The following is a 12,369-nucleotide window of genomic DNA, read 5'->3' as shown; positions in this document are numbered from 1 at the left end:
TGACTGGAAGATAGCTAATGTACCGCCAATATTTAAGAAGGGTTCTAGAAGTGATTCTGGCAATTACAGACTGGTAAGTCTAATGTCAGTACCGGGCAAATTAGTTGAAACAATAGTAAAAAATAAAATTGTCAGACACATAGAAGAACATAAATTGTTGTGCAAAAGTCCACATGGTTTCTGTAAAGGGAGATCATGTCTTACTAGAGTTCTTTGAGCGGGGGTCAACAAACATGTGGACAAGAGGGATCCAGTGGATATAGTGTACTTAGATTTCCAGAAAGCCTTTGACAAGGTCCCTCACCAAAGGCTCTTACGTAAATTAAGTTGTCATGGGATAAGAGGGAAGATCCTTTCATGGATTGAGAAATGGTTAAAAGACAGGGAACAAAGGGTAGGAATAAATGGTAAATTTTCAGAATGGAAAGGAGAAACTAGTGGTGTTCCCCAAGGGTCAGTCCTAGGACCAATCCTATTCAACTTATTCATAAATGATCTGGAGAAAGAGGTAAACAGTGAGGTGGCAAACTTTGCAGACAATACTAAACTGCTCAAGATAGTTAAGACCAAAGCAGACTGTGAAGAACTTCAAAAAGATCTCACAAAACTAAGTGATTGGGCAATAAAATGGCAAATGAAATTTAATGTGGATAAATGTAAAGTAATGCACATTGGAAAAAATAACCTCAACTATACATACAATATGATGGGGGCTAATTTAGCTACAACTAATCAGGAGAAAGATCTTGGAGTCATCGTGGATAGTTCTCTGAAGACGTCCATGCAGTGTGCAGCAGCAGTCAAAAAAGCAAAAGGGATGTTAGGAATCATTAAAAAAGGGATAGAGAATAGGATGGAGAATATCTTATTGTCCTTATATAAATCCATGGTATGCCCACATCTTGAATACTGCATACAGATGTGGTCTCCTCGTCTCAAAAAAGATATACTGGCATTAGAAAAGGTTCAGAAAAGGGCAACTAAAATGATTAGGGCTTTGGAACGGGTCCCATATGAGGAGAGATTAAAGAGGCTAGGACTTGTCAGCTTGGAAAAGAGGAGACTGGGGGGGATATGATAGAGGTATATAAAATCATGAGTGGTGTGGAGAAAGTGAATAAGGAAAAGTTATTTACTTGTTCCCATAATATAAGAACTAGGGGCCACCAAATAAAATTAATGGGTAGCAGGTTTAAAACAAATAAAAGGAAGTTCTTCTTCACTCAGCGCACAGTCAACCTGTGGAACTCCATGCCTGAGGAGGTTGTGAAGGCTAGGACTATAACAGGGTTTAAAAGACAAATGGATAAATTCATGGAGGTTAAGTCCATTAATGGCTATTAGCCAGGATGGGTAAGGAATGGTGTCCTTAGCCTCTGTTTGTCAGAGGATGGAGATGGATGGCAGGAGAGAGATCACTTGATCATTACCTGTTAAGTTCACTCCCTCTGGGGCATTGGCCACTGTTGGTAGACAGGATACTGGGCTGGATGGACCTTTGGTCTGACCCAGTATGGCCATTTTTATGTTCTTATGTTAAGCAGATTATTCCCCTGGTGTGTGGGAACCTCCTGTTCATATATCTGTACTGAGACCATGTGCCTCTGCTCCTTGCACTCCTGGTAAAGGACAAGAAGAGCCGGAGGCAGGTGTGTTATGCCAATCCTTTATTGTTGTAGGGGCAGTTAAATCCCCTATGCCACTGAGAGCATCTCTATGTAACTAAGTCCCTGATGCACATACACACACATACCAACCTCCACCTGCAGGAGAAAATCTGCCCCCCTGGCTTTATTTAGACCAGGATCTAGCTGGTACAATGCTTTGGGAAAGGGATTATTTTTTAGTACACATCTCTGGAGATTAGTTAGAAAGTTATAGCCTCAGTCATAAAAAGCAATTAATTTCAGATTGATGTGAACTTAGTATATTTAAATTATATAAACTAATGAAGATACATTATTTTGAAATACAATTTTATTTTAGACCAACCTGCGTCACTTTCTTTCTTTCTTTCTTTGCTCAGTAATATCTTGGTTCTGTGGGGAAAAAACTGCATTTTTTCTGAGCTAGTGCTAAAAAAGAACTTTTGACTTTTGCGTCAACCATGATAAATGAGTGAAAGCCAAGTACATTATAACAGGTATTGTAACTTAGTTCACTTGGGAAATTATGGTTAAGTAAACATTTTAAGGGAATATATACATTCTGTCATCTAGTTTTGTGCCCACAGTATGTTAAAATACATTTTGGACAGACAGATACTCTTTGAAAAAATAAGAGCTTCATTCACACAGTTCAAAGAAATGATTACATAAGCACTGGACAAATTTGCCACAGACCTTTTAATGCAAGTGCATTACATAGGAAGATAGCTAGGGCAAGGGTGAATGGTGTGATATAAAAGCTGTGTACCTTGGGTACTTTGTTAGACTAGAAGCTGAATGTGAAGCTTTTCAACACCTCAGAAGTTCTGTTGTTACAATAAAGCACACTAAAATATACTGAATTGAAAATGTTGGGTCTAGGTTCACGTTCAGAACCCTTCCAGAATTGGGGTGTTTGGATCTAGGGCTTTATTCAAACCCATCTCCAAATTGTTTCTAAAATGATAATCCATATAATTTCCATTTTGAACAATCCCCACTCTCCTCCCTCCCCACCCCCACCCCCCGTGCCCCATGACATGTCAGTAATAGCCATAGGCAAATAGGCATGTAACTCTGCTGTTGCTCAGGCAGGAGGTGTCAGGCAGGAGGATGAGATTTTTTTGTGCCAAGCTCTATCCTTTTTGAACTCCCTGCAGTAGCCTTCCCCCATCCTTCCACCTGGCTTGCTTCTGGCCTTGCTAAGATCTTCAGGGTGGAGAAGAAAGGCAAGCCAAAGAAATGTGTCAGGAAGTCCAAATGCTGCCCTTCAGCCCTTATTATAAGTCTGACATGCCTGTGATTTACAGTCTGTCTCTCTCTCCACTTCAGCAGACCACTTCAATCTCAGCAGAAAACTGCTGGCAGGATTGGGAGTTTTCCCTGCACTTTAGGCACCCCATTCCCAGCTTAGGTGCAGCGCTCAGCCCCTCCCCGCATGTAAAGTGATTCTGAGCCCAGGACTATTGCCTGGACCAACAAGGCTAAAACCATTCCCCTCTTTGCTACCACACGTATCCCTTCCAAAAAAGTTCTCCTAGTCTAGTTCCCCTTCCTTTGCTCGCTCCTCTGTTTTCTCTAGGAATTTTTTTTCTCCACCCTGGGAGGCAGGCTGGCTTCATATCAATCACTTCAGTGGGAGCGGTTGCACACTGGGCACTTTTGAAAATCAGATTGTTCATTTAGGAGCCAAACATAACCTGATAGTAATGGAATGAAGTGCCCAGCCCAATAAACAGAAGGAAAGGCAGGACTTCAGTGTATTTGACTGAACAATCCATCACAACACACACATCTTTTTGGATGCCAGTATGTGGACAGGGCACACATGAGGAATTTTTGAAAGGCTCTGGAGTGGAATTGCAGCCACAAGACTGGGTCCTGACATGATATTAATATTCATATAAGTGACATACAAGGCTGCATTGGAAAGACATAGCTGTCAAGGGAGAACTGGACAGCAAACACAAGTCTTGAGATTCTTTCAGAGAAAGAAAGGCTTTTCTGATCTGCTATACTGATGTCTGTCCTCAGATGGCTCAGATACTTCAGAGGATCAGGGAACATGTGACACTGTTTATAATCAGGCTGAAAGTCAGAAATAGCTATAGAAGTTTGGTGACTGCTCTGGATGTTTCCTGAAATTACTTTTCTCAATTAATCCAGTGTTCCACTGGAGCATTCACACACAGAGACCTGATTTCTGAAAGTGGCAATTATCATGGTCTTTGTTCTGTGACACAGGTTCCGGTTTGAATGGAAGAGCTTTGTACTGGGCATGCAAGGGGCCAGACATGAATTTTAAAAAGTATCAGCTTCCCCATGCAACCGAACCATTGGATTGTCTTACTGAAAGAAGCCAGCAAATCTCCATTGTTGATCAATGCTGGGGTTGACTCCAGGGATTCCATTTGGAATTTTATACTTAGTTATTTCTAAAATGAACTAGGCCACCCCTTACATCCCTGTCATGTTTTACTAAATTCCCTTTATCACATTTGTTATGGAGGAATGGGGACTACAACTTTCTCAGGTCTTTTTAGAGAAAGTGATCAAATTTAGAGCGAAGGCTCAACATCGGTGTCTTGTATTTATGGGAGAGCTAACTAGTTCTCCTTCCACTGGGGAAGGCCACAGCCTGCAACAAATCCTTATCAGGTCATATATCATCACTCTCAAGGCTTATTTAAACCATCAAGGGTAGGAACCAAGAGGCAATCCCTGCTGAAAAACACTTGGTGTTTTTGAAAACCCTCTATATCCTGAGCCATCTGAACATCCATGCTGACTACTCTCAACAGAATCCAGATCCATCCATTATTCATAGGAACATCTTTGAGGTCCCTCTTCCAAGTGGAATTCTCATGGATTGCAGGCAACATACAGATTTCATCCATGACTTGTTTGCCTACAGCATTAGCCACCAGACACCCAAGTTCTGCAGCAGATACCCAGACCCAAGATCCAGTATTCATCTAGTCTATTCCTTATTGCTTCCTTTACTCTCCTGAACGGTAGACCATTCCACTATAGCAGTAACCACTTCCTGGGGAGGGGAATAGATCTCCGTGGACAAGCTGTGCTCAATGGCCACGTGATACAATACATACACCTTCACCAAGCACATTGGCCCCTTCAAGATTTGAATACTGAGTGCATAAAGCATTTCTCCCTTAGCAACACAAGGGTTTCTATTGCTGAGGAGAGGTTATCCAATGCCAGCCTTCCCACCTTCCTCTTTAAACCTTTCTTTTCCTGTTTTTTTATTCCCTCTCTGGCTGAGTGATTAGTTCTCACTCACTAAAGTTAGGGATACTGTTAGTCAGAACCATCCCTCTATGACAGTGACAGTCATGCCAAGGGAAAAACACATTTTCCTACCTGATGATTATTTTTATGGGACAGCACTACTTTCTTTGGTGCCAGCTCTAGGATGAGAGACTAGTGATAAAAAAACCCTACTTTGTTCTGAAAGTCATCAAAGTAAGCCTGCCTGCAGCAAGGTTAAAAACAAAAATATCTTTGTACTGCTTGGCACATCCAGGCTGATGACCAGAAGAGGCAAGTATACTCCATTGGTCTGCACCTTTGTTGCCATGCCATGGTAAACAATTAATATTACACTTTATTGTATTATTAGCTAATACAAACATAATTTGTTTGCCTTCTCATCTTAGCCACAATGAGTACAAAATCCCATAACTGTATTTTAACCTTTAGATTGCAGGATTGTTATAGCAAGATCTGTGTCTTTCTTGATGTGTGGGTAATGGCTAGCCCATTGTAGTAATGATAGCAGCTTTATTTTACATTTAACATGGTGGTTTTGAACATAGAAAATTCCCAGTAGGACATCTTAGAACTGAAATGACTCTTTTAAAGTGGACAAAGGGTTACTTCCTCATACACGGGGGGGAGGCAAACAGTTCTCACTGTGTTCTTTTTTCTATTGTTATCAGTTAGTTTAGTAGCCAGTTCATCCCTCAATTGGCCCAACCGGTTTATAGTTGCACTGCAGTACATGTTCTTCACATGTTCGTCTTTAAAAGGAAAAACAAAGTGTTAAGCCATCTCATCTTGGCATATAGTGAATTAGCTGACAGTGTCCAGAAAACATGATATGGCCATGAGGATAATGGTGGGGAAATTATATTTAGTCCATTTGAAACCAGAGACCATCTTCCATTAATAATACATGCCGATCAGTATTTAACAAAAGGAGCAGGTAACCACTGATTAATAATACATACATTCTTTCTTCTGTTTTGTTCATTTTCAGTAGTTACATTTTTAATTGGAACTGAAGTAATCTGTTCCAGGATTATTTTCTCCCTCCCTGAACCACTAGAAATGTACACAAAGGATTTGTTTTTACCAAATGTTAATATGAATGTATTTGTAGTATAAATCGGATGATCTGAGGTTGTTTTTTTCCCCCAGATTTCTATCATAGGTCCTCTAGAAAAGGGTTATTTTTAAATGTCAGGGCTAGTTCATCTGAGATTTTTATTTCAGTATTTCCAATAGGCACACTGGCAGAGGTGTATACAAAGATGAAAATGTAATGCTGCTAACCCACCAGTGAAAAGAATCGGCGATACCATTACACATTGCATCTATTCCTTGGGGGGGAGGAATCAGTCCAAATATCACAGATCATTATAACCTCCTTTTCTGCCAGAAGCCAAATTACAGTGCTTTTCATCAAAGCCTGCACTAATAAAATGTGTTCAATGTTCCACAAAACCAACCCCAGTTTTTTTAAAGAATGGCATTTTCCCTTTTTAAGGCCCATTAATTCTTGCCCATAGAATAAGAGGAACAAGAAGTATACTGCCCTATTTTTGGTTTTTCCATAAGTTGTTCAGCCCTCAGCATGCTAAAACTTTCATATGCTACAGTGGAACCTGTCTATAAGGAAACTGATATAGTGAAGTTTCATGTGTGGTAGAGATGGCTTAACTTGTTTTACCAAGTTTTGAACTTACTCAAATGTAACAGATTTAAAAGTTTGATTCAACGGAGGAATATTATTGAGTTCCACTTTGGTGACAGAGGGTGGGTAGTGGGAGGAGCAAGAATGAATAAATAAATAAATACAGTGAAAATGGCATGGAGAGAGGCAACACAGGTTGACACAGACAGACTGATTATAAAAGGGACAAGGAGGGGACAAAAGAAAAATCTTAACACTTTTCTGATAATTATTGTTTTATTTTATAAGTCCCTCTCGCTCTCCCTCTGTGTATATATATATGTATAGTAAATATATAGTAAGTATATAAATGTGTATATATATACACACACACCCTGTATATAGGACATTCACTGATGTAAGCATAGTTTTCCAGAAGTTCCATGATTAGGCTTTAGCTAGAAAAATAGGTTTTGTTTTTCCTTTCAATTGAATCTCCCTTGCTGAAAGCATGCATTGAAAATATAGTGAAGACAACGTTTGCACACTTTGAACAAGTTTTACAAACTCAAAAAAAAAAAGATGTTTGCAAGATTCCTTAATTGCAGTGGATTTTACCAATCCTTATTAATAATGATAAAAATCCACAGACAGCTTTAGTGTATTGCAGTTTAATTTACAGGCTAAATCCTGTGTCAGTACAGTAGTTTGACAGGGAAATTACATTGGGGTTGAGGAGAGGGAGAATCCTGGGAATGTGGCCACACTAAGGCCATTATTGCAGCCTAGGAGCTGAAGCGCACTTTGCGTAAGTTCCACAATAGCAAAGCTCTCAGGCCCAGACGCCTTAAAGTATTTTAGTATCTCACTCCCACTGAAATGAACTCCCACAGAAGTCAATGGGAGTTTAGACACTTAAATACCATTGAGGATCTGGTCTGCAGTGGCTCTGGAGGCCTTGGATTTGCACTCCTTAGAGAAGCTACAAGAGCATTCAAGTGTGTTTCTTTATTGATGGCATTTGAAAGACAAGTCACAGAAAGATATGTTTGCTCTTCAGTGGTGGATCTGAATCTTCTAAAGGAGGAGGTGCGACTCTACAGCTGTACTCCTCGCAACTTCTCTGTGTCATTGAGGGAGGAGCTGAAGCGAACTGACACCATCTTCTGGCCACTATGTCTATTGGTTAAACGTTGCGGTGGAAACTGTGCCTGCTGTCACCATACTTGCAATGAGTGCCAATGCGTCCCAACCAAAGTCACCAAAAAATACCATGAGGTATGTACCTCATTTTGTGTTTTTATATTTGAGACCAGAGAAAATCCATTCAAGAAACAATCTTTATTGGGAATGTGAATGCTGACCAGAATGCAGTTGATAGGATAAGGCTAATGTCACAGTACAGTGACACATTTGGAGGAAGCTTTCTCTTTTACTAAGAGTTAAAAAAAATCAGAGCCTGCGCTCTCTTACTCCATTCTTTTGGGGACCTCTGTGGAAAATATAACTGTTCTATTTATGTTGTAAATTATTCCAAATGTTATTTTTTGAATAGAGGTTATTTTTGTGCACAAGAAGGGCTTTTACCTGTGAAGTTATTATGGACTGAGGAGCTCTACATTTGAAGAATTTCTCTAAGTTGGGCAAAATGACATGTTCTATTTTTAAAAACAAAAGTGAATTGAAACTGCTGTTTGTTCATGCTCAGCTTAACAAGCAACTGGGCCAGTTTGAAAGTTAGCATTTTACAGTTTTGTTGTTGATATGTCAAGCCCGAAGAAATCCTCTAACATATTTTTTAGAATGTCAAAGACAATAAACAACCTCTAGGTCAAGTAAGATTTCTCCAGTGTCTGTAATTAATTGTAGACCTAAATATATCAGTTTAATATCTCTATTTATATTCTAAACTTGCATGGATTCAGTGACTCACTAGTTTTTATATATATTGCCATAATGGTATGATCCAATTGTAAAGAAACAGATATGACTAGTGCTAATTTTCTAAAGGGAAAGGAAGGGGCATATGTAACACAGTGGCTTGAGTTAATTTACAGGTTACAACTAATTACATCATCTGTATTCTCATGTTATCACAGAAATTATAGCTTTCTAGAGAAAAAAACACTTGACATAACGTGCAAGTTCATAAATATCACTGGACCATCTAAGAGCAGATAAATTAGCCTATTATATAAATATACAACAGTATAACTTTTAAACTATATTGTATACATCTTATAATAATTTATCATTTTAAAAAGCTATTACATATTTTTAACTGTTTATAAAAATGTTCCATAGCTGTGAGTGGAAAAACCTTTTTATTAAACTGCATATCCCTGAGTATGTATAGCTAAAGTCAATATTATTTTACCAGTACCATCTAATAATATTTAATTATTAAGTCAACTATATAAGTAGTCCTTCAAACAAAAAAGAAGAAGAAAAAACACCCAAACCCCACTGCAGTAAAGTTTGCTTTGACCAAAATAAATGTCTGTCTAGCATATCTTAATGTCTTAATCAAGTTTGAGGTAAAGCCAAAAAAAAAACAGTAATATATATTAATGAGCGGAATAAATGAAGAAACTCAGTTGTGAAGTTGATTGAGTTTCCTTTAGTAGTTTCCCTGTCTTCCAGTTTACTACTTCCAGTGTACTGTAGATCATGAACAAGATGTTTAATGATTTACTTAAAAGCCTGGCTCCAATTGTCCTCTTTCAGGTTCTTCAGCTGAAGCCCAGGAGCGGTGTAAAGGGATTGCATAAATCATTGACAGATGTACCCCTGGAACACCATGAGGAGTGTGCCTGTGTGTGCAAAGGGAATACTGAAGGATAAATGTGGCTAAGTGTGCTTCTTTCTTTCAAAGTACATTCAATCAATGGCTGATTCTGTTATGGGGCTTGTGCATTATCTCCTTCCGTAATCTCAGTTGTTTGCTTTGGGGATCTTCCATCTTCAGGATTTACAGTGAGTTCTAAAGAGAGGAGAAAACAAACTGGGATTCTGTGTTGTGTAAAAGCTCTGTTGCTTGGAGGCCCAGTCAAAGGATGGGAGAAAGGCATCAGTGAGGGATGATTCAAAGTATATATTGTCATTTCCAGTTGGCTTGACATTACACGGATTTAAGAATTTAGTGTAAAAAATTGCAAATTTCACACCACGAAGACTTGACTCTGCTGGCTACCTTACTTCTACAGCTCCAGTACACCTGGCCTGTGATTGACATCTGGAATCTGTCTTTCTGTACTCAACCACTCCCACATGCTCTAAATCATAGTTCTAGGTCTTACAAACTTGCTTTAAAACAAATGGTCTTGTTCTGAATTAAACTTAATTTGTCTGATACTAGTAGGAAAGACTGGATTTTTCCACACACACTATTAAAGCTCCTGCCTTTTAGAAAAGCTGACTGGACAATAAGCATGAGCTAAGGAGGCAAACATTGAAAAGAACAGTGGCTTTACTTTAATTACTATGGCCTATGACTTTTTATTTGTTTGTATTTTTTATCGTGTACATTTTTATACTCTCCTTTTGACAATATAACTATTTGCTTTTTCTAATCTTGTTAAATATATCTATTTTTACCAAAGGTATTTAATATTCCTTTTTATTACAACCTAGATCAACTATATTTTAGTTTTGTAAGACTTTAAAGCCAGAGGTATACAGTTGAAGGAACAGAGATGTGGTTACTATGGCAAAGCATCTATTTCTACATTGTCTGGTGCTAGACAGTGGAACAAATCTGGGTTTACACATTTAAACAGAGTAATGACAAATGCAAAGATTATCAGTGTGGATGAAGCTCTAAGCTTGGTGGCTCCATGATACTGAAAATATGAAAAACAGATGTTACTATAAATGATTTCAGAAATAGCTATCAAAATCCCTCTATATTCTGGCCTTTTGTCAAATAAGAAAAAATAATCAGGTATATATATATATACCCATTCTGGCTTGTTTTATTGTTTAATTTCTTTGAAGTAGAAAGGTCTACAACATCATGAGAAGAGAAGGTCAATGGCTTGTTGCCTTCATGAAACAGTGTGTTCATAGAAAGGCAGCCATATTTATTGCTCCAGGTGTATGGTTTTTCATTTATGGTTATGTCCATTTAAAAGCAGTTGACTTCCAAGATTTTAACTCTGTTCAGAACAGTTTTATGAATTATGGTTTTGTTTATGTACAGTATATCCTTTAACCAATACACATATCCCATCCTATGCAAATTGGAAAAAAAAGAGTAAAGTATTTTGCTTGTAAAATGCTTTAACATTATGCCTAGTTTATATTTTGACTATTGGATTTACAGATTGTAACAAAGCACCAAATAAAGTCATAAAGCTAATTTTGGGAGAAAAAATGTCTGTGTGGTTATGTATTGGGTGTCTGGTATATATTAAATGAAAATAAACCTGAAATGTATTTGCCAGAATGAAAATCAATTACAGAAATGTAAGTCTTCTATACAGTAACTGCTAGAAAGAAATCCACATTTCCTAGCTTTTGAGTTCTTGAACTTGCAAACTTAATAATGTTCTTTTAACATTTTTGTGTATAGTTTCCCAGAGTTAAAAGGAAAAAAAACCTGAAAAAAATCCCATCATATAACATGATACTGACACCACATGATTTATCAGCAAGGCTGGAACCTTTAGATCCACCCCAATGACCTCTGGCGCCAAATGCAGTAATAGGTTACCATTCTCTGTGTGGACCAGCATATGAAGGATGATACTCAGGAATCTTAGGTTCCATTCCAGGTTTGGAGGGATAGCAGGTTCTAGTGGTCACAAACTCTTTGACCCCTGACCTGATCTTTCCCTGTCCCCCTGAGCCTGACCTTGTCACAGTTCTGTCTGTCCCTGCAGTCATCCCCCTGCCTTATTGTCCCAGTCTCTCTCCCATCTCCCTTTTCCAGGAAAAGTCTGCACACTCCTGGCCATCTCATCCCATTCTTCTCCCCCACCTTGGCTTCCAGTCCCAGTCTCCCTCTTCTGAGCCTTTTCCTCTACCCTACCCCCAGCTCACTGAGTTTGTCTTCCCGCAGCCCCCATTGGCCTGCAGCGGTGAACCGCGGCCAGTAGGAGCCGCCATCGGCCAAATCTGCGGACGCGGCAGGTAAACAAACTGGGCCGGCCTGCCAGGGGCTTTCCCTGAACAAGCGGTGTTCCAGGTTTGGGAAACACTGCTTTAAACCATGGAGTAGTTTGTTTATTTTTGAAGATTGTCACTGTAAAATGAAATGTGACAGTAAGATAACATTAAAAAAAATGTAGTTTGTTGCTGTCACAAGGCAGACCAAAGATTTTATGTATATCCAAATCAACATCTGACATTCAAGCAATAGTCCTATGATTGTCATCTAAATAGAATTGCTTGTGCCTTATTTCAAAAGTTAATTCTTGTCATAGTGTAATCTAGCTATTAATCGTGAATCAGTAATAATATAGACAGTGTTTTCACTTCTGGATTTGCAGGGCTCCAGTGAAGCTGAATCACCATGTAACAATGTGCTATGTGGGCAGAGGTTGAAAACTGGCAAGCTGGGTAAAAAGCCTCTGAGTTATTCATTGAAGTGGCACTGCTAAGCTTTGTTTTAGGGTTTTTCAAGCTGAGAGTTGCTAACTTACAATAGCATAGGCATTTGCATGAGAGGGAAGTCAGAAGAGGTGGCAAAATAAGTATGTTGCTAATGGGCCTAACTAATTGAAACAGCTAGACTAAAGCAGCTACTGTAAGTAGCCAAGGTCAAAACACTGTAGGCAGTACAGGGAGGGTTCTGCCATGAATCAC

At 38.8% G+C, this 12,369-nt stretch overlaps 1 protein-coding gene across 1 annotated transcript in view; it reads left to right on the top strand.

The window, feature by feature from the left end:
* The window catches only part of PDGFC (platelet derived growth factor C), a 247,475-nt gene extending 236,542 nt beyond the window's left edge, over positions 1–10,933 (top strand). The window contains exons 5-6 of the mRNA XM_007071271.4: positions 7,622–7,839; positions 9,289–10,933. Of these exons, the coding sequence (XP_007071333.1) occupies positions 7,622–7,839; positions 9,289–9,405 (335 nt within the window). The 3' untranslated portion in view covers positions 9,406–10,933. The remainder of the gene's footprint in view (positions 1–7,621; positions 7,840–9,288) is intronic.
* The last annotated feature ends 1,436 nt before the right edge of the window (positions 10,934–12,369 follow it).

This window comes from Chelonia mydas, chromosome 4, assembly GCF_015237465.2.
Source record: "Chelonia mydas isolate rCheMyd1 chromosome 4, rCheMyd1.pri.v2, whole genome shotgun sequence".
Classification (NCBI taxonomy): Eukaryota; Metazoa; Chordata; order Testudines; family Cheloniidae; genus Chelonia; species Chelonia mydas.
Note: the sequence above shows the minus strand (reverse complement) of the source record. Positions and strands in the feature narration are given on the sequence as shown.